At 43.9% G+C, this 27,992-nt stretch overlaps 1 protein-coding gene across 4 annotated transcripts; it reads right to left on the minus strand.

Moving 5' to 3' along the window:
• commd8 (COMM domain containing 8) lies at positions 1–27,037 on the minus strand. 4 transcript variants are annotated; one of them, XM_079527595.1, is made up of 6 exons: positions 26,907–27,037; positions 17,586–17,741; positions 14,870–15,022; positions 6,166–6,321; positions 1,582–1,605; positions 1–1,465 (listed from the first exon to the last, which is right to left on the minus strand). In XM_079527595.1, exons 1-5 carry the CDS (start codon positions 26,970–26,972, stop codon positions 1,585–1,587), a joined length of 552 nt encoding a protein of 183 aa, XP_079383721.1. In that variant the 5' UTR covers positions 26,973–27,037; the 3' UTR covers positions 1–1,465; positions 1,582–1,584. The 4 variants fall into 4 exon arrangements, with proteins under 4 accessions (XP_079383721.1, XP_079383720.1, XP_079383718.1 ...); XM_079527594.1 differs by lacking the exon at positions 1,582–1,605 and adding an exon at positions 1,724–1,747; XM_079527592.1 differs by lacking the exon at positions 1,582–1,605 and having other exon boundaries at positions 1–1,461.
• Between the last annotated feature and the right edge of the window lie 955 nt (positions 27,038–27,992).

Here is a 27,992-nt window from a genome sequence, read left to right on the forward strand (position 1 = left end):
CTCATTTCAACATGTTTTATTATACAATACAATGCATTCACAACTCACAATGTCAAATTTGAACTTAAGAACATAACATGGAATGCAGTTGAGAGTCACTGAATACAGACGCACGTGAAATCAACACCGTTTTCTTACAGAAGGCATCGTTGCGGTTGTGTCATCAAACTGCAGCATGTGACTTTGCCTCGCAGTGTCTGTCAAATGGAGCGCTTCCACTGCAAGGCAGCTTTGGGCAAAAAGCAGTTAATTACCATCGAGGTGTACTACAGGGTAAATGGATAGATACTGTCTCTGCCAGGTGGACATTCAGTCATGGGGAAAAAAACAACAATACAAAACAAAACACAAAACCTTTGAAATATGGACATAGAGGGTATGCGCGTGACATCATCATCATACCCGGAAGTTATGCATGAACGCCTACCGAGTGGCAAAAAATACTTTGTGGCCTTGACAGCCCATACATCCAAACGGAAAAGTCCTATCTGATTGCATTAAACGATGTTAAACAATGTTAAACTCACTTTGCCACTCGATTTGCCATTAACTTTATGCATGCGCATACCTTCTATTACAAGGTTTCTGACCTCAAAGCCACGATGTGTTTTACAGTGGTGTGTTTTAACAGCCAGTCCCTCTTCTGATGTCTTCTGGCCCCGTAGTCGAGCGGTTCTCAACCTTTTCAAGCCGCGACCTCCCAAAACAAATCACATTTGAACTGGGGACCCTCCAAACAATCATATTTGAACTGGGGACCCCCCAAAACAATCATATTTGAACTGGGGACCCTCCAAACAATCATATTTGAACTGGGGACCCCCCAAAACAATCATATTTGAACTGGGGACCCTCCAAACAATCATATTTGAACTGTTGACCCCCCAAAACAATCATATTTGAACTGGGGACCCCCAAAACAATCACATTTGAACTGGGGACCCTCCAAACAATCATATTTGAACTGGGGACCCTCCAAACAATCATATTTGAACTGTTGACCCCCCAAAACAATCATATTTGAACTGGGGACCCCCAAAACAATCACATTTGAACTGGGGACCCCCAACCTGGCATGCACTTGGAATTGTAGGAGTCGAGGCATTACATTTAGTTTGACTCTGTTCCACAGATAAATATTGTGAAAATAGCTCACAACGCCTCGTTTGCGTGGCATTGTGAGCTTGTAGATCTGCTATTTTCACAATTTGTGCCTCTTTCTCATATTATTTGACAATTTGGCCAATGTTTGACCAGTTTTTATAATAGTTTGTTGTTTACGTTTGATCCACTAATGGTCTCTCTTTTCTTTGTGTCTTTCTTTTTGTATTAAAAATGTCTTATAAGTCATTCCATTGTCACTTTACTGTTATCTGGGGGACCCCCCGGGGGTCTCGACCCACAGGTTGAGAACCACTGCCGTGGTCCATGGTGGTCGTCTCATTTCAACTGCAACACCACCTGAGAAGACATGAAAACACATGTGTCTCATTTCAACTGCAACACCACCTGAGAAGACATGAAAACACATGTGTCTCATTTCAACTGCAACACCACCTGAGAAGACATGAGAACACATGTGTCTCATTTCAACTGCAACACCACCTGAGAAGACATGAAAACACATGTGTCTCATTTCAACTGCAACACCACCTGAGAAGACATGAAAACACATGTGTCTCATTTCAACTGCAACACCACCTGAGAAGACATGAAAACATGTGTCTCATTTCAACTGCAACACCACCTGAGAAGACATGAAAACACATGTGTCTCATTTCAACTGCAACACCACCTGAGAAGACATGAAAACACATGTGTCTCATTTCAACTGCAACACCACCTGAGAAGACATGAAAACACATGTGTCTCATTTCAACTGCAACACCACCTGAGAAGACATGAGAACACATGTGATGATCATTCTGAGAGCCTTCTTGGTTCCTTAACCCATTGAGGCCTGACGTCGAAATAAAAAAAACGTTCGCTCTGAAAGAATATATATTCAAAGATTTGTGCCGCATTTTTACAATTTTTCAAAAATAGCAGACCTACAAGTTCATAGCGCGCCACTCGGTGGCGCGCTATGAGCTTGTAGATCTGCTATTTTTCAATAGCTAAAGTATAACATAATGCTTAGTTAAAACACCAAAAGGGGTTCCCGCCCAAAATGGGTTTAAAGCTATAATATGACACACATGCGTCCTCAGGTCTAAATGGGTTAACCCATTGAGGCCAATTCTACAGTTTTATGTCAGTGGTAATAGGCAATAGCGATGCGCGGGCCGGCTTTTTTTCATAACCCGCCCGTCCCGTCCCGTCATGGGAGCCAGCCTACAAAACAATATATTAATCAACTGCAAAAACAAAAAAAACGACCGGCTTTTTAACACCCAGCAAGTCCAGTCCATTCAATTTAATTTGCTTTGGAGAGAGAGAGGGGATGGGGCAAGGACGTGCAAAGGGAATTTGAAGGGCAGGGGCTGGAATTCGAAAAGGCACCTTTATTTTTCTTTTACATTTCTACCCAGACTTAAAACACTAGGAAATGACCCAACCAGTCTGCCCTGCAGCCCAAATGACTGGTTATCAAGTCAAATGAGCAGTTGCTTGCTTTGCTGTCATTAAATATTAAGTATTGCATCATCGCATTTTGCTGATTGCCTAGCAGTGCCCGTCAGTCAGAAAGTGTGATCGAAAATTGTGAAATGACAACGGACTGACAGAGAGAGAGAGAGAGAGGTGTGACGGTCCCTCGTTCCTGCGCTAGTCGTAACAAATTATTTTAATGAACATATAAAACTTATACACATAGATACGCGACATGACATATACCATCTGCCTCGGACCGGTTCACACCAAACCACTCGTTTGGTTTGTGTGCGCACTGCAGCAGTGCAGTTCTCTGCTCTAAATGAATGTCATGTGCTCATTTTAGTTTCAATTGTGTATATACAGTACGTATATACTTCGACTTCGTTGCACGGCGGCAGTACCACACACCCAAAATAGCCGCTCTACAAGCTCACAACGCGTTGCCTGCGACACGTTGTGAGCTTGTAGATCTGCTATAATTCTGTGTGCGCACACTTTCCACGCCTGTACGGCACCGCTCTCAATTAACTCATCCACCGCTAAATTGAAGTAGCAATAGTTCAGCACAGGCCACCATAGTAGTAAGCATAGTGCAGGGGTTCTCAACCCGTGGGTCGCGACCCCTCTGGGGGTCGCCAAATTATTTTTGGGGGGTCCCCAAATTATATATATATATTTTTTATTTTTTTGCAACTGAATGGCTGGCAAATGGAAATGAAGAGTTTACATATAGTACACATATACAGTACACCTTCCCCAATGATTATCTGGTTTCAGTGTTTATTTATGGTGTATTGTCTCTATTATTAAGGTTATTGTAGCAGTCAATTTATATTGGGGGTCGGGAGGGGGCGGGGTGGGGGTCCCGAGACACTGCCAAAGCATCTCCGGGGGTCCCCGGCCAAAAACGTTGAGAACCCCTGGCATAGTGCAGGAGCCTATCTCCTGTTTCTGTAGAGTGAGGCAGCTTGATGTATAAGTACACCCCCTGGACATGACGCTAGTATGTTGCAGGGACTTACCCCCAATCCAACCCTTGATGCCGAGTGTCAAGCAGGGAGGCACTGGGTCCCATTTTTAGAGTCTTTGGTATGAACCGGCCGGGGGTCGAACCCCGACCTCCCAGTCTCAGGGCATACACTCTAACCACAAGGCCACTGAGCTGGTTCCCAGGCCACCATAGATTTGTTCTATTTTCTTAGAACGAGAGTTGTAAGATTTGTCTTGAATCATGATTATAATGTTATCAATTTAAGCCCCTTTAAAAAATAAGTTAAAAACGTCTTTGGCCTGGAGGCACTTTGTGAAAAAGAAGTCAAATAAGTGCTTGGTCCTTCAATGATTTAAGAATGATTTAATGCAGATGCGCTCATTGCGCTGATGACGGCCCGGTTCAGCCTCAGAGCCTCAGAAAATGCTACATTCCAGTTCAGGACGGAGAGGACACTTTTCTCAGATTAACAACAGAACAAGCTGCTGATGATTTCAGCAGGAGGAGAGCAGGTCCCCCCCCCCCCCCCCCGTACAGAACCATCCTATCGGAGGGGCAGTTTGTTTAAAAGGATCCCTGCCTAATAAGACAAATATGCCTTAAAACATTATTAGCCAGGGATCCTTTTAATGCTGCGATGGCTGAGGGAACAAAACGCATACTAAACGGACCTTTTTCCATGGTTAAGGTTCTGTATCTTTGTCCAGATGGCATGAGGTTAAAGAAGCGATACAGGGGGTGATCAGTGTCATTTGATGTGATAGCCTTATTGTTCTGTAAGTACATGTAAGTTACTGTCTTGTGCACCAGTGTGAAACTGAAGGCACTCCAGGCAGGCTGTGCCTTCTCCGACCGGAGGAACAACGGATGCAGACCAATACGATGTGAAACCTGAAACCGGTGTTCCATTATGTTCCGTTATGCTCTGTTCTCCCTGGAAATGATATATTATATAAATATAACCAATTAAACACTTAAACCATTCAGGACAGGAACCCCGTTTTTTTCTTCTTTTTTTAATTTTTATCCCGCGATTTTGTAACCCACTTTTTCACCCAGTGCCAACCTGGGGGGCAGTGGACTGACCTCATGCTTCCTTTATGCACGAGGAGTCCAAGCTGCTTCTTGTCACCTGACAGGGGAGAGTTTCCCTGGCCGGACGTAGTGCATGGAAGGAACACGTTATTTCCGACCAGTTCCTTTCCCCTCCATCAGGCGCCCCGGCTGGCCAGGGGGAGGTAGTTTAGAGACCAGGATTACTGCATGTTTTTTGTGAGGGTACCTACCCTAGGGGACACGGGGAGAACACAGAAGAGCCCTTTCGCCAACCCCGCCTCGGGTATGCGGGCACTGATGACGCGGAGGAGGGAACACGCCCCCAGCGCCCACAGAGTCCCCAGCGGGAATCGAACCCAGGACCTTCTAGCTGTGAGGCGACATCACTACCGACTGTGCCACCGTGCCCCCTCCCTTTTGGTGTTTTAACCATTATTTTAAACTTAAGCTATTTTTAGAAAAATCGTGAAAATGTGTGCAAATCTTTGAATATATACTCTTTCACAGCAAACGTTTTAACTCAAATATTTGCTTCTGGGGGGTCCCTGAAACAACATATTTTCAGATGGGGGTCGGCAGCCAATTACATATTATGTAATTGTCGCATTATTATTATGCGACAATCTGGGTTTCCACGGGGAGTCCGTTCAGATGCTTGGCTTCTGAATGGATCTTCACATCAAGCTTGGCTTGAATTCTGGATCCCCATCTGCCAATCATCCACACCATAAAATGGCTGTGCCGTTTCGGTTAGGATTAGACAATCATTACACAACACAATCTGCTCATGTTGGTTCATTGAACCGTCCAGAAGCAGGGTTTTCTTTTTGTGCCTTTTACCCTTTCCAATAAAGCCCCAAACCCCCCCTAGTTCGTGACGAAGTGTCCTTGAGCAAGAATCTGAACCCCTAATTGCATGGTTTCCTCCGCCACCAGTGTGTGCGTGTGTGTGTGCTTGTGTGCGTGCGTGCAATGGGTGAATGTAATGGCACACTGTAAAGCACCTCGGATAAAGGCGCTATATAAATGCACCATTTTTACCCCTCAATGTACCCTGAGGGTTCCTTGGACCCTTGCACCACCAACGGTGTTTTGAGGTGTGTGCGCGTGTGTGGCGTGCGAGTGTGAATGTGTGTTACTTGGGTGACATACAAGGATAAACACAGCGGATGCTCTTAACACAATGAGTCACCAGAGGGCAGAGCACACGACTCAGCATTTTCTTCCTGCTACGCTGGGTAGAGACTGCCAATGACACGCTCCCTGTGTTGTACACAACACACACACAGGGAGGAGACAGACAGAGATTGCTTTGGCAATGTAAATCTATGTTTTCTCATGCCAATGAAGCTCCTTTGAATTGACAAAGAGAGAGAGACATAGAGAAAGTGAGAGAGACAGAGAAAAATAGACAGATAGAAAGATAGAGAGAGAGAGAGAGAGAGAGAGAGAGAGAGAGAGAGAGAGAGAGAGAGAGGGACAATGAGACAGACAGACAGACAGACAGACAGACAGACAGGTACCTTGTTGGCAGCCTCCAGTGAGCTGACGAGGCTGTTGAGCTCGTCTCTGCTCATCTCCATGACAACGGGCCGGAGGACTCCGTTCTCCCTCACGTCCAAACTGAGACTCAACAGAGGTGTCTGCAAGGACTGGATCTTATCACTGGACAGCGCTAACTGAGAGAGAGACAGAGACACAGAGAGAGAGAGAGACAGAGAGAGAGACAGAGACACAGAGAGAGAGACAGAGACACAGAGAGAGACAGACACAGAGAGAGAGACAGAGACACAGAGACACAGAGAGACAGAGACACAGAGACACAGAGAGAGAGACAGAGACACAGAGAGACAGACACAGAGAGAGAGACAGACAGACACAGATCTTGTAAGCTTTTTTTTCTTCAGTGTAACACAGCTCTGTTTACACATGTCTTGTTTTGTTCCACTTTTGCTTTGGCAATGTAAAACGTGTTTTCTGATGCCAATAAAGCCCTTTGAATTGAAGAGAGAGAGAGAGACACACACACACAGAGAGAGGTGGGAGAGGGGGGGGGGGGGACAACAGATGGCCCGATTGAGCACGTCTTATTTCCACATCTTATGCTGTAATTAGCCCTTCGCTAAGTCCCTCCCCAACCCGTCCTTGTCCAATAGGCACGTTAGCAGCAAGGAGACAGGGCAAGCTCTCCTTCTCCCCCATTGAGATGCATGTTAAATAACGGGATTTCTCCATATAAATAATCGATCATTTCAGTAGCAAGAGCATCAAAATGTCTTCTAAATCTAGTCAACCAGGACGGATGCACTGGACAAATGTGCATGACATTATTTAAATAAACTAGAAATACGAGGAAATGACAGAGGGAGAAACAGTATCCAACATCAACTTTAACGACCGCCCGACAGGAGTTTTCATGCGGTCATTAATTATTATTGCCATCACCTGAGCGGGTTAGTCGTGTAACTTTCCTGTTATACTGTATGTGTTCAACAACACAGCCATGCAAAATAACACTGACACCTATGAGGTGACAAAACTGTCCTGCATAGCAACAGTTATATAGCTAAACTATATGGATTACTAGGGCCCAGAGAGAGATAAAGCAGTGGTTCTCAAACATTTGCATGTCAAGAACCCCCAAAATTAACATTTTTTATTTCACCGTAGACCCCCACCTGAAGACTTTTTTGTGGCAGGGACCCCCATACAAGACTTTGCTATAATGTTTCAAACTTATTTCACATGTTTTCAAGAAACAAACAAAACAACAACAAATAAAAATAGCACATCTACAAGCTGACAGACAACGCAAGCTTGTTAGACCCCTAGAAGAGGTTGTGGTGTCCTTGAGGGAGACCCTGAGGGGTTGCACCTCGTGTCTAATGACCTCATGCACCACATATCTGCCACTATCATATGTGACCGTTTCTGACCGAGGCTAAGTCATTGATTTTTTATCATTTTTTCATGTCATATGAAAGCAGGGAATAAGATAAAACAGCGCACATCCTGGCTGAGCCAAACTGTTAAACTAACAGATATCATGAACAAAAGCAAGGGCTCGCAACTGAAATATGAAAGCAGGGAATCATAGCTTCAAATTGACATATTGGTTGTTCAGTTTGACCCACCAGTTTTGGAGATATGGCTTATAGAGCGTCGCAGTCCCGCCTCCTACCCACAACACAAACAATATTTTGGACCAAACAAATAATTAGAAAGAAGAAAAAACGGCAGGTTACAACACTTTTTTTGTTGTTTTTCTTCTTTGTAATTATTTGTTTGGTCCAAAATATTGTTTGTGTTGTCATGAGTTGTCACGACTCGAGTTGGCTTTGTCCGCGGCGTAACCGTCTTTAAATAAATACTTTAAGAAATGTCTATGAGAATAATGCATTGGGTTTCATTTCCTGGTCCAGGGTAGGAGGCGGGACTGCGACGCTCTATAGAGTAATGTCTTGCAGAAAACAGGCTTGAAAGGTTCGCTTCTGTGGACTGTTAACATTACACCTAGGGCTACATGTTTAAGCATTTATTTCATATTTACATGTCGATTTCAGCTCTGACATTTATTTCAGACATGCTCTATATGTGAAGAGTCTGCCAGTGCTATTAACTCATTTTGGATAAAAATGAAAGTCTTTCCGCCATGACTGTCTCTTTATCAAACAGTTAGTCTTTCCGCCATGACTGTCTCTTTATCAAACAGTTAGTCTTTCCGCCATGACTGTCTCTTTATCAAACAGTTAGTCTTTCCGCCATGACTGTCTCTTTATCAAACAGTTAGTCTTTCCGCCATGACTGTCTCTTTATCAAACAGTTAGTCTTTCCGCCATGACTGTCTCTTTATCAAAAAGAAAACAGTTAGTCTTTCCGCCATGACTGTCTCTTTATCAAACAGTTAGTCTTTCCGCCATGACTGTCTCTTTATCAAACAGTTAGTCTTTCCGCCATGACTGTCTCTTTATCAAACAGTTAGTCTTTCCGCCATGACTGTCTCTTTATCAAACAGTTAGTCTTTCCGCCATGACTGTCTCTTTATCAAACAGTTAGTCTTTCCGCCATGACTGTCTCTTTATCAAAAAGAAAACAGTTAGTCTTTCCGCCATGACTGTCTCTTTATCAAACAGTTAGTCTTTCCGCCATGACTGTCTCTTTATCAAAAAGAGTCCTACCAATGTGCAGTGGTGGGAAAAGTACTCAAATGTTTTACTTAAGTAAAAGTATCATTACTGCAATGTAGAAATACTCTGTTACAAGTAAAAGTCAGGAATTCAAAATGTACTTAGGCTGAGCTCACACCTTTCATGCAATTCTCTGTGCTCGTTGGGTGTTGTGTCATGGCCGCCCAGCGGCCCAATGCATTTCCAATGGAGGTCACATGGTTTGACCCAACATTGTGTTGTGTGAGGGGGAGGGGCGCACGACTGCACCCCTCCCCCTCACACAACACAATGTTGGGTCAAACCATGTGACCTCCATTGGAAATACATTGGGCGGCCATGACACAACACAACATGCATCCAACGAGCATCCAACGAGCACGAGAATTGCATGAAAGGTGTGAGCTCAGCCTTAGGGTGCACTCACACGGTTAATGCAATGTTCTGTGCTCGTTGGATGCATGTTGTGTTGTGTCATGGCCGCCCAATGCATTTCCAATGGAGGTCACATGGTTTGACACAACATTGTGTTGTGTGAGGGGGAGGGGCGCAGCGAATGCGCCCCTCCCCCTCATACAACCCAATTTAAGTTATTCCAAAGTGGCGATCACAACAACTAAGAAGCGGAGAAGGAACGTGCTCGCTGTGCAGCACCGCCGCCATTGCAATGCATTGGGCCTCAATTTCCCAGAACCCTTTGCATGCCAGTGTGACGTCATCAAAACGCGTCGCCTATCCCACTCTGTCCGATGGAAACTCTGCAAGTCTTAAAACGTATTAAAAACGCGAATGAAACAATGAAAACGTAACTTGTGTAACTCGTTATTGGGAGGGAAGCTTTTCTACATCAATTCACCCTTTGTCAAGTCCCGCCCGTGGTTGTGCCCCTCTTTGCACCGGTTCCCGTTTCGTGGTTGGACAAAAATCCTCCACTCCATCCACTACCATTGAAATAACATGTTTTTCAGTTGCTTCATATTGATATTCTGTGAACTCAATTGTTATTTTAAAATTGGTGTCGGTAAAAAGGAACATCACAGGTGCTGCATGGTGACTGAAGGGCATATCATGTTGGTTTTTAGTTTTTTCAAAAAATTATGTTTTAGCAAATTCAACATAAACAAGGCGGAACGAGGGCAGAACAAGGCAGAAAGCGCCTGCTGGTTAGTCAGTCAGGGACCAATCAGAAGGCTGACAGCCTGCTGGTTAGTCAGTCAGGGACCAATCAGAAGGCTGACAAAGGGTGAATTAACTCGTCTAACTCGTGAATGGGGAGGGAAGTGTTAATAGTCTTATGCTATGTGCATGTATAAATATCTCACCACTCTCCTCACATCCGCAGTGCAGAAAGACGCTTAATAATTTATCATTCTTATTAGTATATATTTTTTAACCTCAATAATGATGAGTCTCTCAGCGATGTCCTCTGCAATGTGGAAACATGAGAGATAATGCTGAAATTGACACCCTGAAAATTCGGTCGGTTTTTGATTGCAAGCAGAGGTAACGTTTTGCAAGACAGACAGGATGGTGTCAGACAGACAGGGTGGTGTCAGAGTCATATTCATATCTATATTCATACTGTATATTTTCCCTTAAAAAACCTGCACTTTCCACATGTTTCACACAGATTGAATGTCTTTGCTAAATAGTTACTGCATCGATTTTAAATCATTGAATCGTATCGTATCGCCATAATGAACCAATATGGTCCATGTACAGTATGTACATGTCAACCATGTATCGAAGAGAAAGTGTAAAATTAAACCATCATTTTACACTCTCAAGAGTTACATTATTGTTAAACATCTGCATTGCCTAATTTAGTCTACACAATTATAGAATGTAGAAGAATTGTCTTGCCTGTTATCTCTCATATGGTACCACATCAATACAGCAAGGAATTGTGGACAAAATCTTTCTTTAGTTTTGGGTCTGAGAGGCTAGATCTAATAATAATAATGGATTGCATTTTTATAGCACTGTGAGTGCTTAGTCAAAGTGCTTTACAATGGTCCATTCATTCATACATACATTGGGAGGTGAAGCGGCGAACAGTCAACGCCAGTGGCACCACTCACTCACTTCCCACATTCACACACCAACGGTGGCAACCACTGGATGCAATGTGGGGTTCAGTGCAGTGTCTTGCCCAAGGACACTTCGACACTCGTAGACAGGAGTCCAGGATTCGACCCGCCGACCCACGGATCATTGGACGACCTGCTCTAACTCCTGAGCCACAGACGCCTCAATCTCATCTCATCAAATAATGGTGGTCCGTGGCTCAAATGTCGAAAAGAATAATGGACCTTCTGATGTACAGGCCAGCCTGGGCGCCATAAATCTAATAATATCTAATATAATTCTGTGCTTTAAAGTGAGCGCAGTAGGTAACATTATATGTCTGTAGGAGGAGGAGAAGGAGACGCAGGCTGTCCGTGGGGCTAATGGGAATTAAAAACAGACAATAAAATCAAGAAGACAATTTAACCGTCAAATGAAATAGGCTTACAGGTGATTCATCTTACGGTTGCATTTGAATGAACTAGCGCCGTAGCCTTTGTTAGGGTGCTTAGAGGACAGTCTAACCTGCCCGTTCCCAAACACTGGGGTCAGGACACATTCCTTAGAGGACAGTCTAACCCGCCCGTTCCCAAACACTTGGGTCAGGACACATTCCTTAGAGGACAGTCTAACCCGCCCGTTCCCAAACACTGGGGTCAGGACACATTCCTTAGAGGACAGTCTAACCCGCCCGTTCCCAAACACTGGGGTCAGGACACATTCCTGGGTTAGGGTTAGGGTTAGGGTTAGGGTTAGGGTGCTTAGAGGACAGTCTAACCCGCCCGTTCCCAAACACTGGGGTCAGGACACATTCCTGGGTCGCAGACACATTGTTATGGGTCCCTTGATTTATTATTTTGTTTCCTACATTTTGTTTTAAGTTATTATTATTACTATTGCAAGAATTCATGAATTTAAAAATAATCCAGTAATTTCATGAAGAAATAAAAGAAAAGGAAAGTCCATACATTAGAAAACATTATACGAAATGTTTAAGCTCTCAAAAACAAAAAAGTTTCAGTTGTGAAACGGGACAGAGTTACTTTCTACCTGTGTTACTTTAAGTACCGGTACATTTTGATTCGATTTACTTTAACTCAAGTAAACTTTGAATTCCAGACTTTTACTTGTAACAGAGTATTTCTACACTGCAGAATTGATACTTTTATTGAAAATTATTGAAACATATCTTCATATAATTGGTCCTCACTAATGTTGATGATAAAATACCACCACCATTTTTTTCTACTCAGTCTGTGTCTCATAGGAGGGCAGTTCAGAAACCAGTGACATCATCGTTGGCAGATTCTTTTTTGTTTTTTTACAAAAACATTTCGATTGTTATTATCGTGGGAACGATGGCTTCCATTTTCGCATTGCAACTTTTCAGGAATAGAAAGTCTGCAGTTTCTATTAGCTTGGATTTTCCATTGATGATGTCACTGGTGGACAGGGTTCTGAACTGCCTACAGCCCTCCTATGAGACACAGACGGAGTAGAAAATGATGGTGCTATTTTATCATGAACATTAGTGAGGACCAATATGAAGATATGTTGAAAAGTGGCGAAGTGGTCCTTTAAGTAAAAACATGGGAGTATTTTCTCCACCACTGGGTATACTGTACACAGTGTACAGCAGTGGTTCCCAAACTTTTTAGCTCGAGACCCAAAGTAGCGAAAATAGTAGATCTACAAGCTCACAACACATTGCTTCGCGTCGGGTTGTGAGCTTGTATATCGGCTATTTTCACTACTTCTTAACATTCGTTTTCTAATCTCTTAGATTGTTCTTTCATTTCTTCATGAAATGAGTGGGGAGGGAAAGAAATAATTGAATTTGATAATAATTCAAAACAACTCCCTCTGCCAACTTGAGGAGAGCAATGGCCTGACCTCATGCTTCCTTCAATGCATGAGGAGTCCAAACCGCTTCTCTTCACCTGACAGGGGGGAGGGGGTTCCCGGCTAGACATAGCGCGTGGAAGGAACACGTTATTCCAACCAGTTCCTTTCCCCTCCATCAGGCGCCCCGGCTGGCCAGGGGGAGGCAGTTTCAGAGACCAGGATTACTGCATGATATGTGAGACATAGCCAAAGCATTTCTGTGGGTCCCCAGCCAAAAACGTTGAGAACCCCGGGAGCACATGTGAGGGTACTACCTACCCTAAGGGACACGGGGAGAACATGTGAGGTACTACCTACCCTAAGGGACACGGGGAGAACATGTGAGGTACTACCTACCCTAAGGGACACGGGGAGCACATGTGAGGGTACTACCTACCCTAAGGGACACGGGGAGAACATGTGAGGTACTACCTACCCTAAGGGACACGGGGAGAACATGTGAGGTACTACCTACCCTAAGGGACACGGGGAGCACATGTGAGGGTACTACCTACCCTAAGGGACACGGGGAGAACATGTGAGGTACTACCTACCCTAAGGGACACGGGGAGAACATGTGAGGTACTACCTACCCTAAGGGACACGGGGAGAACATGTGAGGTACTACCTACCCTAAGGGATACGGGGAGAACATGTGAGGTACTACCTACCCTAAGGGACACGGGGAGAACATGTGAGGTACTACCTACCCTAAGGGACACGGGGAGAACATGTGAGGTACTACCAACCCTAAGGGACACGGGGAGAACATGTGAGGTACTACCTACCCTAAGGGACACGGGGAGAACATGTGAGGTACTACCAACCCTAAGGGACACGGGGATAACATGTGAGGTACTACCAACCCTAAGGGACACGGGGATAACATGTGAGGTACTACCAACCCTAAGGGACACGGGGATAACATGTGAGGTACTACCTACCCTAATGGACACAGGGAGAACATGTGAGGTACTACCTACCCTAATGGACACAGGGAGAACATGTGAGGTACTACCTACCCTAAGGGACACGGGGAGAACATGTGAGGTACTACCTACCCTAAGGGACACGGGGAGAACATGTGAGGTACTACCAACCCTAAGGGACACGGGGATAACATGTGAGGTACTACCTACCCTAATGGACACAGGGAGAACATGTGAGGTACTACGTACCCTAAGGGACACGGGGAGAACATGTGAGGTACTACCTACCCTAAGGGACACGGGGAGAACATGTGAGGTACTACCTACCCTAAGGGACACGGGGAGAACATGTGAGGTACTACGTACCCTAAGGGACACGGGGAGAACATGTGAGGTACTACCTACCCTAAGGGACACGGGGAGCACATGTGAGGTACTACCTACCCTAAGGGACACGGGGAGCACATGTGAGGTACTACCTACCCTAAGGGACACGGGGAGAACATGTGAGGTACTACCTACCCTAAGGGACACGGGGAGAACATGTGAGGTACTACCTACCCTAAGGGACACGGGGAGAACATGTGAGGTACTACCTACCCTAAGGGACACGGGGAGAACATGTGAGGTACTACCAACCCTAAGGGACACGGGGAGAACATGTGAGGTACTACCTACCCTAAGGGACACGGGGAGAACATGTGAGGTACTACCAACCCTAAGGGACACGGGGATAACATGTGAGGTACTACCTACCCTAATGGACACAGGGAGAACATGTGAGGTACTACCTACCCTAAGGGACACGGGGAGAACATGTGAGGTACTACCTACCCTAAGGGACACGGGGAGAACATGTGAGGTACTACCTACCCTAAGGGACACGGGGAGAACATGTGAGGTACTACCTACCCTAAGGGACACGGGGAGAACATGTGAGGTACTACCTACCCTAAGGGACACGGGGAGAACATGTGAGGTACTACCTACCCTAAGGGACACGGGGAGAACATGTGAGGTACTACCTACCCTAAGGGACACGGGGAGAACATGTGAGGTACTACCTACCCTAAGGGACACAGGGAGAACATGTGAGGTACTACCTACCCTAAGGGACACGGGGAGCACATGTGAGGTACTACCTACCTTGAGCTGCCAGTCACAGAAACAATGTACAGTACCTTGAGCTGCCAGTCAAAGTCCTGCAGCGTGGTGCTGGAGATGTTGTTGGTTCTGTCCAGCAGAGCCTGACACATTTCCTCCTGTCTGGCCCTCAGCACGGCCAGCAACGCCTCCCGGTGGCCGCTGGACACATCTGCAAGCACTGCCAGCACCTACAGTACACACACAGTACAGCACAGCAACACACAACAATAAGCCATCGCAAGCGCGCACACGCACACGCACACGCACCCGACTCTACGCCAAGATTAGGGTTTGGATTGAACGATTGCGATTCCTTAACGAATCCTATATATTTTTCCGTGTGTATATAAATTTGGCCTTCAGGGAGATCAAAATGGACCCTTACAGGTCTGGAACTCTATGCCTTATGCCTACTCTTATATTAGGCTTTTTTATTATTTTGAAAAACATAAACGATCTAACAGTTCACAACACGTCAATCAATGTGAATCAATTATTATCATCATCACTATTTTAAAATATATTTTCAAAAAATGCCTAATAAGATTAGGCATAAGGGATAAGGCAAGATAGCGAGTTATGATGGTCCCTGGTGGAGAGTTATGGAGGAAAACATCCACATGCCAGCTCTGACAGTGTGATAAAAGCGGTTCCAAATGTGATGGACCCGATTTCGTTTCCTCAACGTTGGATCCGGTTCCATGCGACTAACTGTGGTCCCATACGGCACAATACTGTGAGTACACTTAACTCGGAACAAAACTAAACTTTCACATTTCTGAAAGCAGGCTAGATCACCGCCTACTAGTGCAGGCAATTTGTGGCAAAAAAAAGGTTTCAACGCTTTCAACTAGCATGTAGCATGTGACGTGTCAAACTAGGGGGGTTTCATTATTCTGACATCTGAATCCATTGCAAGCATTACTTCATCGACTAGGTTAAAAATTAAATTTTAAAAATAATTTACAAAATACTATACACCCTCAAATGTTGTTATATCAAATGCAACATTATAATTAGCTCGCAATTAATAGCATTTCTTATGAACTGAATTATAAATAAGACATACAAAACAGTTCCCCAAAGCTTTACATTTTTCCCTGTAAAAATAATAATGAAAATAAATAATAAGAAGCTAATCAAGCTGGTCTCTTCAATTCAGCAGCACCAGGTTGTAAAGCACAAATGTGACCAAATTTGACTGAGGGACTGCCATTGGATTTTTTTGAATTTGACATATTGGTTGTTCAGTTTGACCCACCAGTTTTGGAGATATGGCTTATAGAGTAATGTCTTGCAGAAAACAGCGAGTTGAGAAAACAGGCTTGAAAGGTTTACACTAACATTACACCTAGCTACATGTTTAAGCATTTATTTCATAATTATGTCGATTTCAGCAACTTATTTCAGACATGCTCTAGTTGAAGAGTCTGCCTGTGGTATTAACCACAAATAAATAATAAATAAATAAAAATCTCCTCTGGTGAAAAGCTGGAGGTTGCGTGCCGTGATGGCAGGCTCTCAGTGAAATCTGGTCACAAATGTCCCACCATGGCACCAATAACAGTATATTATATATTATATATATATCATGTCAGTGGACTACTCCCATTCAACAGCACCAATAACAGTATATTATATATATCATGTCAGTGGACTACTCCCATTCAACAGCACCAATAACAGTATATTATATATATATCATGTCAGTGGACTACTCCCATTCAACAGCACCAATAACAGTATATTATATATATATCATGTCAGTGGACTACTCCCATTCAACAGCACCAATAACAGTATATTATATATATCATGTCAGTGGACTACTCCCATTCAACAGCACCAGTTGCAGAGAGGAGCACATACGCCTAATTTATGCCTTGTTGCATAGAGAGGAAAAAGACGGGGCAAAATATCGGGCAAAATATTATTTTTTTGCACCGATTTCCGATATCCGATAATCAGTCTATCCCTACGAAAAAACGGCCATAGCCCAAATGTGATGACCTCATCACATTTGTGATGACGGCCATGTTCCTCCACTGGGATTTCTTAGTTGGGACTTTTGATATGTCGTTACTAACATATTTATGAAACAAAAACAGTTGAAAGTGTTTCTGTTGCAATTTGTTTGAGGTAATTTCTCAAAATGCCTGCACTATACTGTTGCCAAACACCTCTACACCTCTGATGGGAAACTGTAAACACCACACACAGAGCCAAAAGCTATTTCTCTTAGACCCATAGTGGGTGCCACAAATCTTACAAATGTCAGTGTGTTTGTTGCAGAAACTGTTTGTTGCAGAAATATGATTTTCACCAAATTGGGTACAAAATCATGCAACAGTGACCGTCCAACAGGGTTTTGATGTTTGCCTGTAATTGCCTTCCAAAATTGGTGAAAATGAATTGCTAAAACAGCCGATCTACAAGCTCACAACACATGGCCTGGCGATGCATTGTGAGATTGTAGGTCATACGTGGCCAATTGGTGGCCCGGGGCCACATGCGGCCCCCACAATCACTTAATGCGGCCCTCAGGTTAATATCAGAACATTGATATGTTATTGATTTCAGCTAATTACTAGTATTAATGTTATCAGCTATTTTTTGCTACAACAGTAATATGCAATGTGGCCACATTGCAGTGTGGAAATATAGTGGCCCTCTCCATTGTCAAAGTTGCCCACCCCTGTTGTAGGTCAGCTATTTAAGCAATTTTTTTTTAATCCATAATTTTAACCTGACCTCCTCCTCAGAGCTGCTGTTCCCCACGGCCAGGCGGAAGAACGACGTCAGAGACTCCAGCAGCTGCAGCCACTCCTCCAGGCTCCAGGTGGCGCCGTAGTCTGCCAGGCGAGGGCCCTCCCGCCCGCACAGCCCGTCCACCACGCCGTGACACAGCTGCAGGGGAGGGAGGAGGACAGCACAGTGATTGACCCATGCACAAATACTATGGGGGGGGATTTCACACCGAGTCTGATTGATTTGAACCAACGGTTGTCCCGATCCGATCACATCATTTTCAAAATGATCGGAATCGGATCGGGGGCAAAGAAATGTGATCGGACCATCCCTAGAATCATCATTATATCCATATCATGATATTAGACTGGATATTGTCTGTGATTTTTGGATATTGTACTATTGTGATATGGCATAAGTGTAGAAAAATATAAAAATTGGATCGGGAAAAATCGGTATCGGCAGATAGTCTAAATCAAATTATCGGATCGGGAGCAAAAAAACGTGATCGGGACATCCCTAATTTGATCGAACACGATTGCCTGATCCCCGCTGGCCATGATTCACATTGGCCTTGATTCTTTCAGCAACCCGAGTAGTACACTTCATTCAACTGTATTCAATGCATTCACATTGCAGTGATCCATATCCGAGTACACTTCCTTCAACTGTATTCAATGCTTTCACGTTGCAGCGATCCGTATCAGAGTACACTTCAAATCGGTCCCGATGCGGACCCGGGAACGGTTGGCTGATCGGCTCCCGGGAGCGGTACGCAGCATTCACACTACCAAAAGTGGTACCGAGTGCACATCTGGGACCATAGTGTGAATCCACCCCCTATAATGCAGTAGTTTTCAACCAATGATAGCTGGTAACCAAATGGACCCTTATAGATTTGTAACTATTGAGAGCGTAAAATGGACTTGGTTTCATTGTATGCTCTCAGTCTCAACTCAAGAGTTACCTTACTGTTAAACATCTGCACTACTTAATTTTACAAGAAGTCTACACAATTAGAGAATGTAGAAGAATTGTGAATTTGATCAACGTTTGCCTCTTATCTCTGGTAATGGCACCAACATCAATACAGCATAGAATTGTGGACAAAATCGAAAATCGAATGACAACAATAACTTATTTCGTTTTGGGTCCGAGAGGCTACATGTCATAAAATGGTGGTCCGTGGCTCAAATGCAGAATAAATAATGAACCTTTAAAGTGTTCAAATTATGTTTTTACATGGCATATGTAGACGAGCAAATCGGCTATTTTTGTCCTACACAAAGGTTAAATTCCCATTGACAATGAATGGATGATGTACGATGATAAGAGCGCCCCTCACTTCACACGGGTGTGATTTTTTAATATCTATGCTAGGGCCAAGGCCTTGACAGCCATGATGCAGTCTTATGCAAAGGCTATAATGTAATTTAGAAAGCATGCTACTCAGCTACTGTATGTAGAGTTTCGATGTACAGACTATTTATGTTTGATAGAATACTGTTAGTTAGACTGATGCTTGGTTCTCTTGGTTCACCTATTGTCCTAGATAACTATTTCTATGCACGTGACGTATTACCTTGTGTTTTGCTTGCTTACGCTAAGTCGCTCTGGATTAAGAGCATCTGCTAAATGCCTGAATTGTAAATGTGCTGCCAGCACATATCTTATTTGATAAGAACAGCAGCAGCTGTGTTGACACAAGGCAAAGCTGTGTGCTATCGGTTATGCACAAAGCACGACACTGCTTCAGGGTAGAGCAGTCTCTGTGGCAGTCTCTGTGGAAAAGGTGCCACAGGCTCTGTGGCACCTTTCCGTGTCAAGGACCCAACGTTTGGTCACAGATCACCATCTGAAAACAATTCTGTGCCAGGGACCCTCCCCTGCCCTCCCACCCCAATGACCGCATACAAGATTTGCTGTTAAAATGTTTAAAAAATATTCAAATGCGTTCACATTTTTGAGGGGCGCTTAGCTCCTCCTATATGCAGCTATCGTGTAGATTTTTGTCCTAACACAAACATTAAATTCTCATTGACAATCAATGGAGAATTTACGTCATGTGTGTCTGAGCAAATCTGTGTTTTTGTCCTACACAAAGATTCAATTCCTATTGACAATGAATGGAGAATTTATGTCATATGTAGATTTCAGTCCTACACAAATTAAATTGCCATTAACAATGAAGCAATAGATGAAAAGAGCGTCCCTCACTTCACACAGGTGTGATTTTTAAGGGGCTAGCCCCTTCTATAAGCAGCTTTTGTCCCCATACGTCTCAAGAATTACCATTGACTACAGTAAGAGAATTCCGGTCAAATGTTGACTAAATGTTGTCCCCGCCCGTCTCAAGTTTTGCCATTGAACGGAGAAATTATGTCAGAATTCTGCTAAATATGTCGTAAATTAAACATCAAAACACTAAACGCCATTCCAGGGAAAATTTACATCATATGTAAACTAGCAAAACAGCTAACCAAATACAGGCAACAGGCATTCTGATTGGCCAATGGCCAGTATGAGATGATGCATGATGAGGTATGATGATAAGAGGGCCCCGCATTTCACACGGGTGCGATTTTATTTCAAAGATAGTTGGAAAATAGCCAAAGTACAAGTGTTTCAAACAGTGACTGATTTTTTTGAGTGGTGTAAACCACTCCTACAACTGGCTTTTGTGTGCATAAAAAAATGACCATGGTTGCTATGTTCAAAATAATTTCTGACGTAATTAAATCACACCCGGGTGAACTGGATGACCGTAGCAACCGTGGTCATTTTCTCTGCACAGAAAAAGCCAGTTGTGAAAACACATCCGGGTGTGATTTCATTACGTCAGATCAGAGCTGATCAGGCTACATAATACCTTACCTTATTTCATTACGTCAGACATTACGTCAGACCACAGCTGATCATGCTATATAAAACCTTACACCACTCAGTTCACACGGGTGTGATTTTTATACTATATATTATGAAGTCATTTTTCTGCAGCACTTTTGAGAACCACTTCACACAGCTCTGTCTGCAGCACTGCTGCAGCTTCTACTGCTGGTAAACAGCTCCCTCTGGCGGGCTGTGTGAAGAACTGCAATGCGATGCGACATCACTGTTATGTTTGGAGTTGTAAGTTGTCTTTGTGACAGACAGACAGACAGACGGTGAACAGTGTGTGACACTATAGTGATCAAACACTGACACTGTTCCATTACCATTACATAATTATTACACGAATAAACATTCTACAGCATCACAAATACACATTTTTCTAGAGAATGGCCATGATATTAAATACATTTCAAGCTGGGTTTAATACGGAACATAAGACAAAGTCCGGCACAAACAAGGGACTAACTTCTTTTCGCTCCTATGCCACCAAAATGTGGAACGCCCTACCAACAGTCATTAAGACATGCGAATCCCTTGACTCCTTCAAAACCGCTCTCAAAGGGCACCTACGGATGGCTGCAATTCGAAACTGGCCCCCGTAAAATCTGAATCCCCCCCCCCTTTTTCCCTCACTGTATATGTTTTTTTTCCCCTTTTTACCTCCATTATGATGAATTCCTGTTCTGTTCTTTGTCTATATAGAAGTGTCTATTTGTACGTCTCTAAATGTTTTGATGAATTGAACATGGTGGACCCTCTTGTAAACAAGTGTAATGCTTAATTGGGTCGTCCACTCACAGTTAACAGCCTTTGTATTGAGTTTGTGCTTGAAATGTACTGTAATTCTGCAAACTGTTAAATATTTCAATCAATCAATCAAGAAGAAAGTTTTCATAATATTCAGTGCAGAAATAATCCATGTGCAGTTTGTGGAAATGTGGAGATATATTTGACTAAAACACGTTCAGTCAGAACCTGATGATAATGATGAATCTATAGAGGACAATAAATGACTCCATGTTGCAGCAATTACTTATCAGGTGCGACCATGGCTAGTGTCCTCCTGTGTGTATAAATATGAAATGTAATATCATTCACAAGCCATTCTTGTGATATCCATTTCATGTAGCTCTGCTCTAATGCTCTAATAATCTAATGCCTTCAACACAGCAGCAGCAAAGGGCATTAGGGCTATGGACCAGAGCTAGTCTAATAATCTAATGCCTTCAACACAGCAGCAAAGGGCATTAGGGCTATGGACCAGAGCTAGTCTAATAATCTAATGCCTTCAACACAGCAGCAAAGGGCATTAGGGCTATGGACCAGAGCTAGTCTAATAATCTAATGCCTTCAACACGGCAGCAGCAAAGGGCATTAGGGCTATGGACCAGAGCTGGTCTAATGCTCTAATGCCTTCAACACGGCAGCAAAGGGCATTAGGGCTATGGACCAGAGCTAGTCTAATAATCTAATGCCTTCAACACGGCAGCAGCAAAGGGCATTAGGGCTATGGACCAGAGCTGGTCTAATGCTCTAATGCCTTCAACACGGCAGCAGCAAAGGGCATTAGGGCTATGGACCAGAGCTGGTCTAATGCTCTAATGCCTTCAACACGGCAGCAAAGGGCTTTAGGGCTATGGACCAGAGCTGGTCTAATGCTCTAATGCCTTCAACACGGCAGCAAAGGGCATTAGGGCTATGGACCAGAGCTGGTCTAATGCTCTAATGCCTTCAACACGGCAGCAAAGGGCATTAGGGCTATGGACCAGAGCTGGTCTAATGCTCTAATGCCTTCAACACGGCAGCAAAGGGCATTAGGGCTATGGACCAGAGCTGGTCTAATGCTCTAATGCCTTCAACACGGCAGCAAAGGGCATTAGGGCTATGGACCAGAGCTAGTCTAATAATCTAATGCCTTCAACACGGCAGCAAAGGGCATTAGGGCTATGGACCAGAGCTAGTCTAATAATCTAATGCCTTCAACACGGCAGCAAAGGGCATTAGGGCTATGGACCAGAGCTAGTCTAATGCCTTCAACACGGCAGCAAAGGGCATTAGGGCTATGGAACAGAGCTAGTCTAATGCTCTAATTAAGGTTGCCACCCGTCCCTTAAAATACAGAATCATCCCTTATTGGAGAATTAAATGATGCGTCCCTTATTGAACCAATAAGGAACGCAGTTTGTTCCTTATTTTCCTAAATAGCCCCTACACGTCAACACTGAATTTAACAATAATGAACAAAACAAAACAAAACAAAACAAAACACAGGAAATATTAAAGTCAGCACAATTGTTCTAGCGGGAGGCACACAGTACCTAAAGTAGCCTAAACCAGTAGTTCCCAAAGTGGGGTCCGGGGACCCCCAAGGGTCCTTGAGGGAGTTCCAGGGGATCCCCAGCTAAATGATAGTTTGGAACCAAATGGACCCTTATGGATCTGTAACTCTGAGAGTGTACAAATGGAACCAAATGGACCCTCAGAGTTAAATTAACATTGATTTTACAATATGAATTGGGGGTCCCAGAGATAGAAATGCCATTAAATGGGGGTCCGTATACTAATGCATGTCAAACTGGTACATGAAATTAAATGGGTTGAGAATCACTGCGTAAAAATCTTCTCTTATGGGGGTCGCTGGCATATATTTTCTAATGGGGGTCCGCGGGCTAATTAGTGTCAATTTGGGGGTCCTTGACATGAAAGAGTTTGGGAACCACTGGCCTAAACTATATTGGTGTATGTTTTCTGTGCCGCATGGGGACTAACATTACTTATATACTGTATAAGATCACAGAAGAACCAAACATTGCAGTAGTGTCAGTTTGATTGATTGATTGATTGATTTATTAACAGTTTGCAGAATTACAGTACATTTCAAGTACAACTCAATACAAAAAACTGTTAACTGTGAGTGGACGACACCATAAAGCATTACACTTGTTTACAATAGGGTCCACCATTTTCAATTCATCAAAACATTAAGAGACGTACGAATATACACAACTATAGTCAACAGCAAATAATCATAGAGGTAAAAAGGGAAAAGAAACATATACAGTGAGGGGGAAAAGGGGTGGGTGGGGGATTCATCTTTTACAGGGGCCAGTTTCGAATTGCAGCCATCCGTAGGTGCTCTTTGAGAGCAGTTTTGAAGGAGTCAAGCTGGATTTGCATGTCTTAATGACTGTTGGTAGGGCGTTCCACATTTTGGTGGCATAGGAGCGGAATGAATTTAGACCCTTGTTTGTGCCGAATCTGGGATGCACATGGTTTGTTGCACTCCCTCTGGTGTTGACATTAAGGAAGTATTTAGACAGGTACATGCATTATCTTGGTGGTGTAGCGAATCTTGTGGACCAGACCCATTGCAAAATGCAATGGGTACTGTCGTCAACCCTAAGCCATTCCAGCCTGTCAAAGTGGGCAGGGGTGAGGTGGGTTTGGGGAGTGAGGCCAAGTAGTAGCCTGACCAGTTTGTTTTGGGAAGTCTGGAGCCTTGTTTTAAGGGCCTTTGAGGTGCTATGGTACCGTCCAGGAGGTGCATGCATAGTCGAAGAAACCTTGTACGAGGGCTCCTGTTAGGGTCTTCAAGGTGTTTTTGTTGACCAGTGAGGAGATCCTGTATAGGAATCTTGTTCTTTGGTTGACTTTTTTGATTACGTTGGTGGCCATTTTATCACTGGAAAGATTTGACTCCAAATTTCATCTTTTCGTGTTCTTCATGTTCAGTTCATTTTCAGTTCTTCATGACCCAAACATCCAGTAAGGGCGAAATCCATTTGACATTTGACAAACATCTCCTGAGATCGATTCGGTATGGGACCTTATATTATTTATCATCTTATTTATCCGTGTTTTTACAAGATGTCATGTCAGTAGTATTTCTAATACCTGCCCAGTAGCCCACATCTTGGCTGCTGATGTGGGGATAGGTTAGCCTGCTATTTCAGTAGACTATTATAGTTGATTGTTTAATAATGTTGAGTTTTAAAGTCTAATATAAATATAAATCAATATCATTAAATATTGTGCCCATTTAAAGAACCACTCGGATTCACAATCAGAACTCTTTATGTTGTTATGCTCATTTGGAAAACAAAATTCTACTTCAAAAGTTGTGGATAGCATAAACAATAAATTGAAGGGAAACTTCAACTTATTGCTTCAACTTATTGCTTCAACTTATTGCCGGTCTTCCGCAAGGCCGTGGCAGGCGTAAAGAGTGTCCCTTATTTCAAGATCTCAAAGGTGGCAACCCTAGCTCTAATGCCTTCAACACGGCAGCAAAGGGCATTAGGGCTATGGACCAGAGCTAGTCTAATGCTCTAATGCCTTCAACACGGCAGCAGCAAAGGGCATTAGGGCTATGGACCAGAGTGAGCTACATGTCATGTATTTTACGAGCAGCTGCAGTGTTTTACCTGTAGAAACATGGTCTCTCAGACTAAATTAGACCCCGGCAACTACCGCCCTATTTCTATTCTTAGTTCCATCTCGAAAGTGATGGAAAAAATAGTCTATGAACAGGTTGAAAAGTATCTTGCCACTAATAAATTATTGTACGAGTTCCAATCTGGCTTCAGAACATCCCACTCCACTGACACATGCCTCCTCTATTTGAGCGACCACATCAAACAAGAGGTGGACGCTGGCAAATACTGCGGCATGGTCATGCTGGACCTCCAAAAGGCTTTTGACACCGTGAACCACTCCATACTGGTTAACAAGCTAAAAGCAATTGGTTTCGATAGCACATCAGTGAGCTGGATGCAATCCTACCTGGAGGGGAGAGAACAGATGGTGGAAGTGAACGGAACACTGTCCCCCCCCCTCCCAGTGAGCTGTGGCGTTCCACAAGGAAGCATACTAGGGCCTCTACTGTTCCTAATATATGTAAACGACATGACTTCAGCCTGTGACTGCAACTTGTTCCTGTTCGCAGATGACTCAGCACTGCTGGTCTCGGACAGGGACAAACTGCAGGTTGAAAATGCCCTCAGCTCTGAACTCGGTAGAATCTGCACCTGGCTCGCTGATAACAAACTATCTTTACACCTGGGAAAAACTGAATCCATTCTCTTTGGCTCTATTAGTAATCTCAGCAAGGCAAATGGCTTCTTGGTTAGAGTGGGTGACAATGTTATCACACGTAAAGATGAAATTACCTACCTAGGTTCCATCCTGGAGGCTAATCTTTCCGGTGATAAAATGGCCACCAACGTAATCAAAAAAGTCAACCATAGAACAAGATTCCTCTACAGGATCTCCTCACTGGTCAACAAAAACACCTTGAAGACCTTAACAGGAGCCCTTGTACAGGGTTTCTTTGACTATGCATGCACCTCCTGGTACCACAGCACCTCAAAGGCCCTTAAAACCAGACTCCAGACTTCCCAAAACAAACTGGTCAGGCTCCTACTTGATCTAGCCCCCCGAACCCACCTCACCCCTGCCCACTTCGACAGGCTGGAATGGCTTAGGGTCGACGACAGAGTACAGCATCTTGCAATGGGTCTGGTCCACAAGATTCGATACACCACCAAGATACCCATGTACCTGTCTAGATACTTCCTTAATGTTAACGAAGTCCACACCCACAACACCAGAGGGAGTGCAACGAACCATGTACAACCCAGATTCGGCACAAACAAGGGACTAAATTCTTTTCGCTCCTATGCCACCAAAATGTGGAACGCCCTACCAACTGTCATTAAGACATGCGAATCCCTTGACTCCTTCAAAACCGCTCTCAAAGGGCACCTACGGATGGCTGCAATTCGAAACTGGCCCCCGTAAAATCTGAATCCCCCCCCCCCCCGCCCCCCCCTTTTTTCCCCTCACTGTATATATTTCTTTTCCCTTTTTACCTCCTTTTTGATGAATTCTTTTGTGATGAATTCCTGTTCTGTCTATAGAAGTGTCTATTTGTACGTCTCTAAATGTTTTGATGATTTGAACATGGTGGACCCTGTTGGAAACAAGTGTAATGCTTAATTGGGTCGTCCACTCACAGTTAACAGCCTTTGTATTGAGTTTGTGCTTGAAATGTACTGTAATTCTGCAAACTGTTAATAAATTCTTCAATCAATCAATCACTGTACTTTGGTATTTCCATTGTTTTATTTTTGGTACCCCCAAAACATCCCTGCCTATAGTACCAAACAAACCTATAAATACAGTAGGCAATGATAGCCCAAACATTTAGACTCTCGTAGAGGTTTTTTTAGATTCTGACTTATCTCAGAATCGAAAAAAACCTCTACGAGAGTCTATGTTTGGGCTAAGGCAATGACTGTTTCACCACCCCACTATACTACAGTGGCTGATAAACTGCTGGAAATGATGGGTAGAGAGTGAGTGCATGTGTATCATTGTGTTATAATGCAAACACAGGTAAACAACGTGAACATAGTGCAGTATAGTACTTACAGCAGGACATTGAGCCTCAGGTAACTTTGTGAGCAGTAGAAGCACCATGGTTGGTGCTGTTGTCATTCAGACAGCTTCCTGCTCTCTGCCGCGGAGTACTGTTGAACAAGGAGAGGTCATACACGTCACGCTCTGAGGCACTGGGAGGAGGAGGAGGAGGAGAGGAATAGAGCAGTGGTTTCCAAAGTTGGGGTCCGGGGACCCCTAGCCCTAGGGCCGTCCTTGAGGGAGTTCCACCAGGGGGTCCCCGGCTAAATGATAGTTAGGAACCAAATATAATGGACCCTTATAGCAGAGGCGTATCTACAATAAGGCGAGGGCAGGCGGCCGCCTGTCCAAATCCATTTCTGGCCTGGCCAAAATCCATACAATGAGAAAAAAGAGGACAAAAACAAGACATGAGAACTATTAAAATGGACAGCTGATTGGCCGTTGCGGTAGAGCGCGACCCTCAATCACCCATTGTAATGTAAATGCATGCCTTTGTATCCCACTCGGTCTGGCAGGTATATCTCTTTGAAAACCTACGATTGTGCGCGGGGAGACGACAATTAACATATCTTGCCTGGCCAAAACGTAATTCCTGTATACGCCACTGCCTTATAGGTCTGTAACTCAGGGTCCATTTAGTTCCATTTGGACCCTCTCAGAGTTAAATTACCTTTGATTTTACAGTATACATTGGGGTCCCCCCTAAGGGTCCCCCCAGACATAGAAATGCCATTAAATAGGGCAGTGCAGGTTCCCAAACTTTTTCATGTCAATGACCTCGACATTTATGCTAATTAGCCTGAAAATATATGCCAGGGACCCCCATAAGAGAAGATTTTCACGGCTCTAGCAGTGATTCTCAACCCGTTACATTTCAAGGACCTATCCCATAGTTTGACATGCATAAGTCTACACTACAGACCCCCATTTAATGGCATTTCTATCTCTGGGATAAGGAAAAAACTTTCGCACACCTAGAAATCAGGCTTGTGCACAGGTGCGTAGGCCAGTGGACATCAATGGAAGCAATAGAATACACCCGCACACTGTGTATCTGCTCTAGCCTGGATCCAGCCCAAAGACCCCGCCCACTCT

Source organism: Electrona antarctica, assembly GCF_951216825.1.
Source record: "Electrona antarctica genome assembly, chromosome: 18".
Classification (NCBI taxonomy): Eukaryota; Metazoa; Chordata; class Actinopteri; order Myctophiformes; family Myctophidae; genus Electrona; species Electrona antarctica.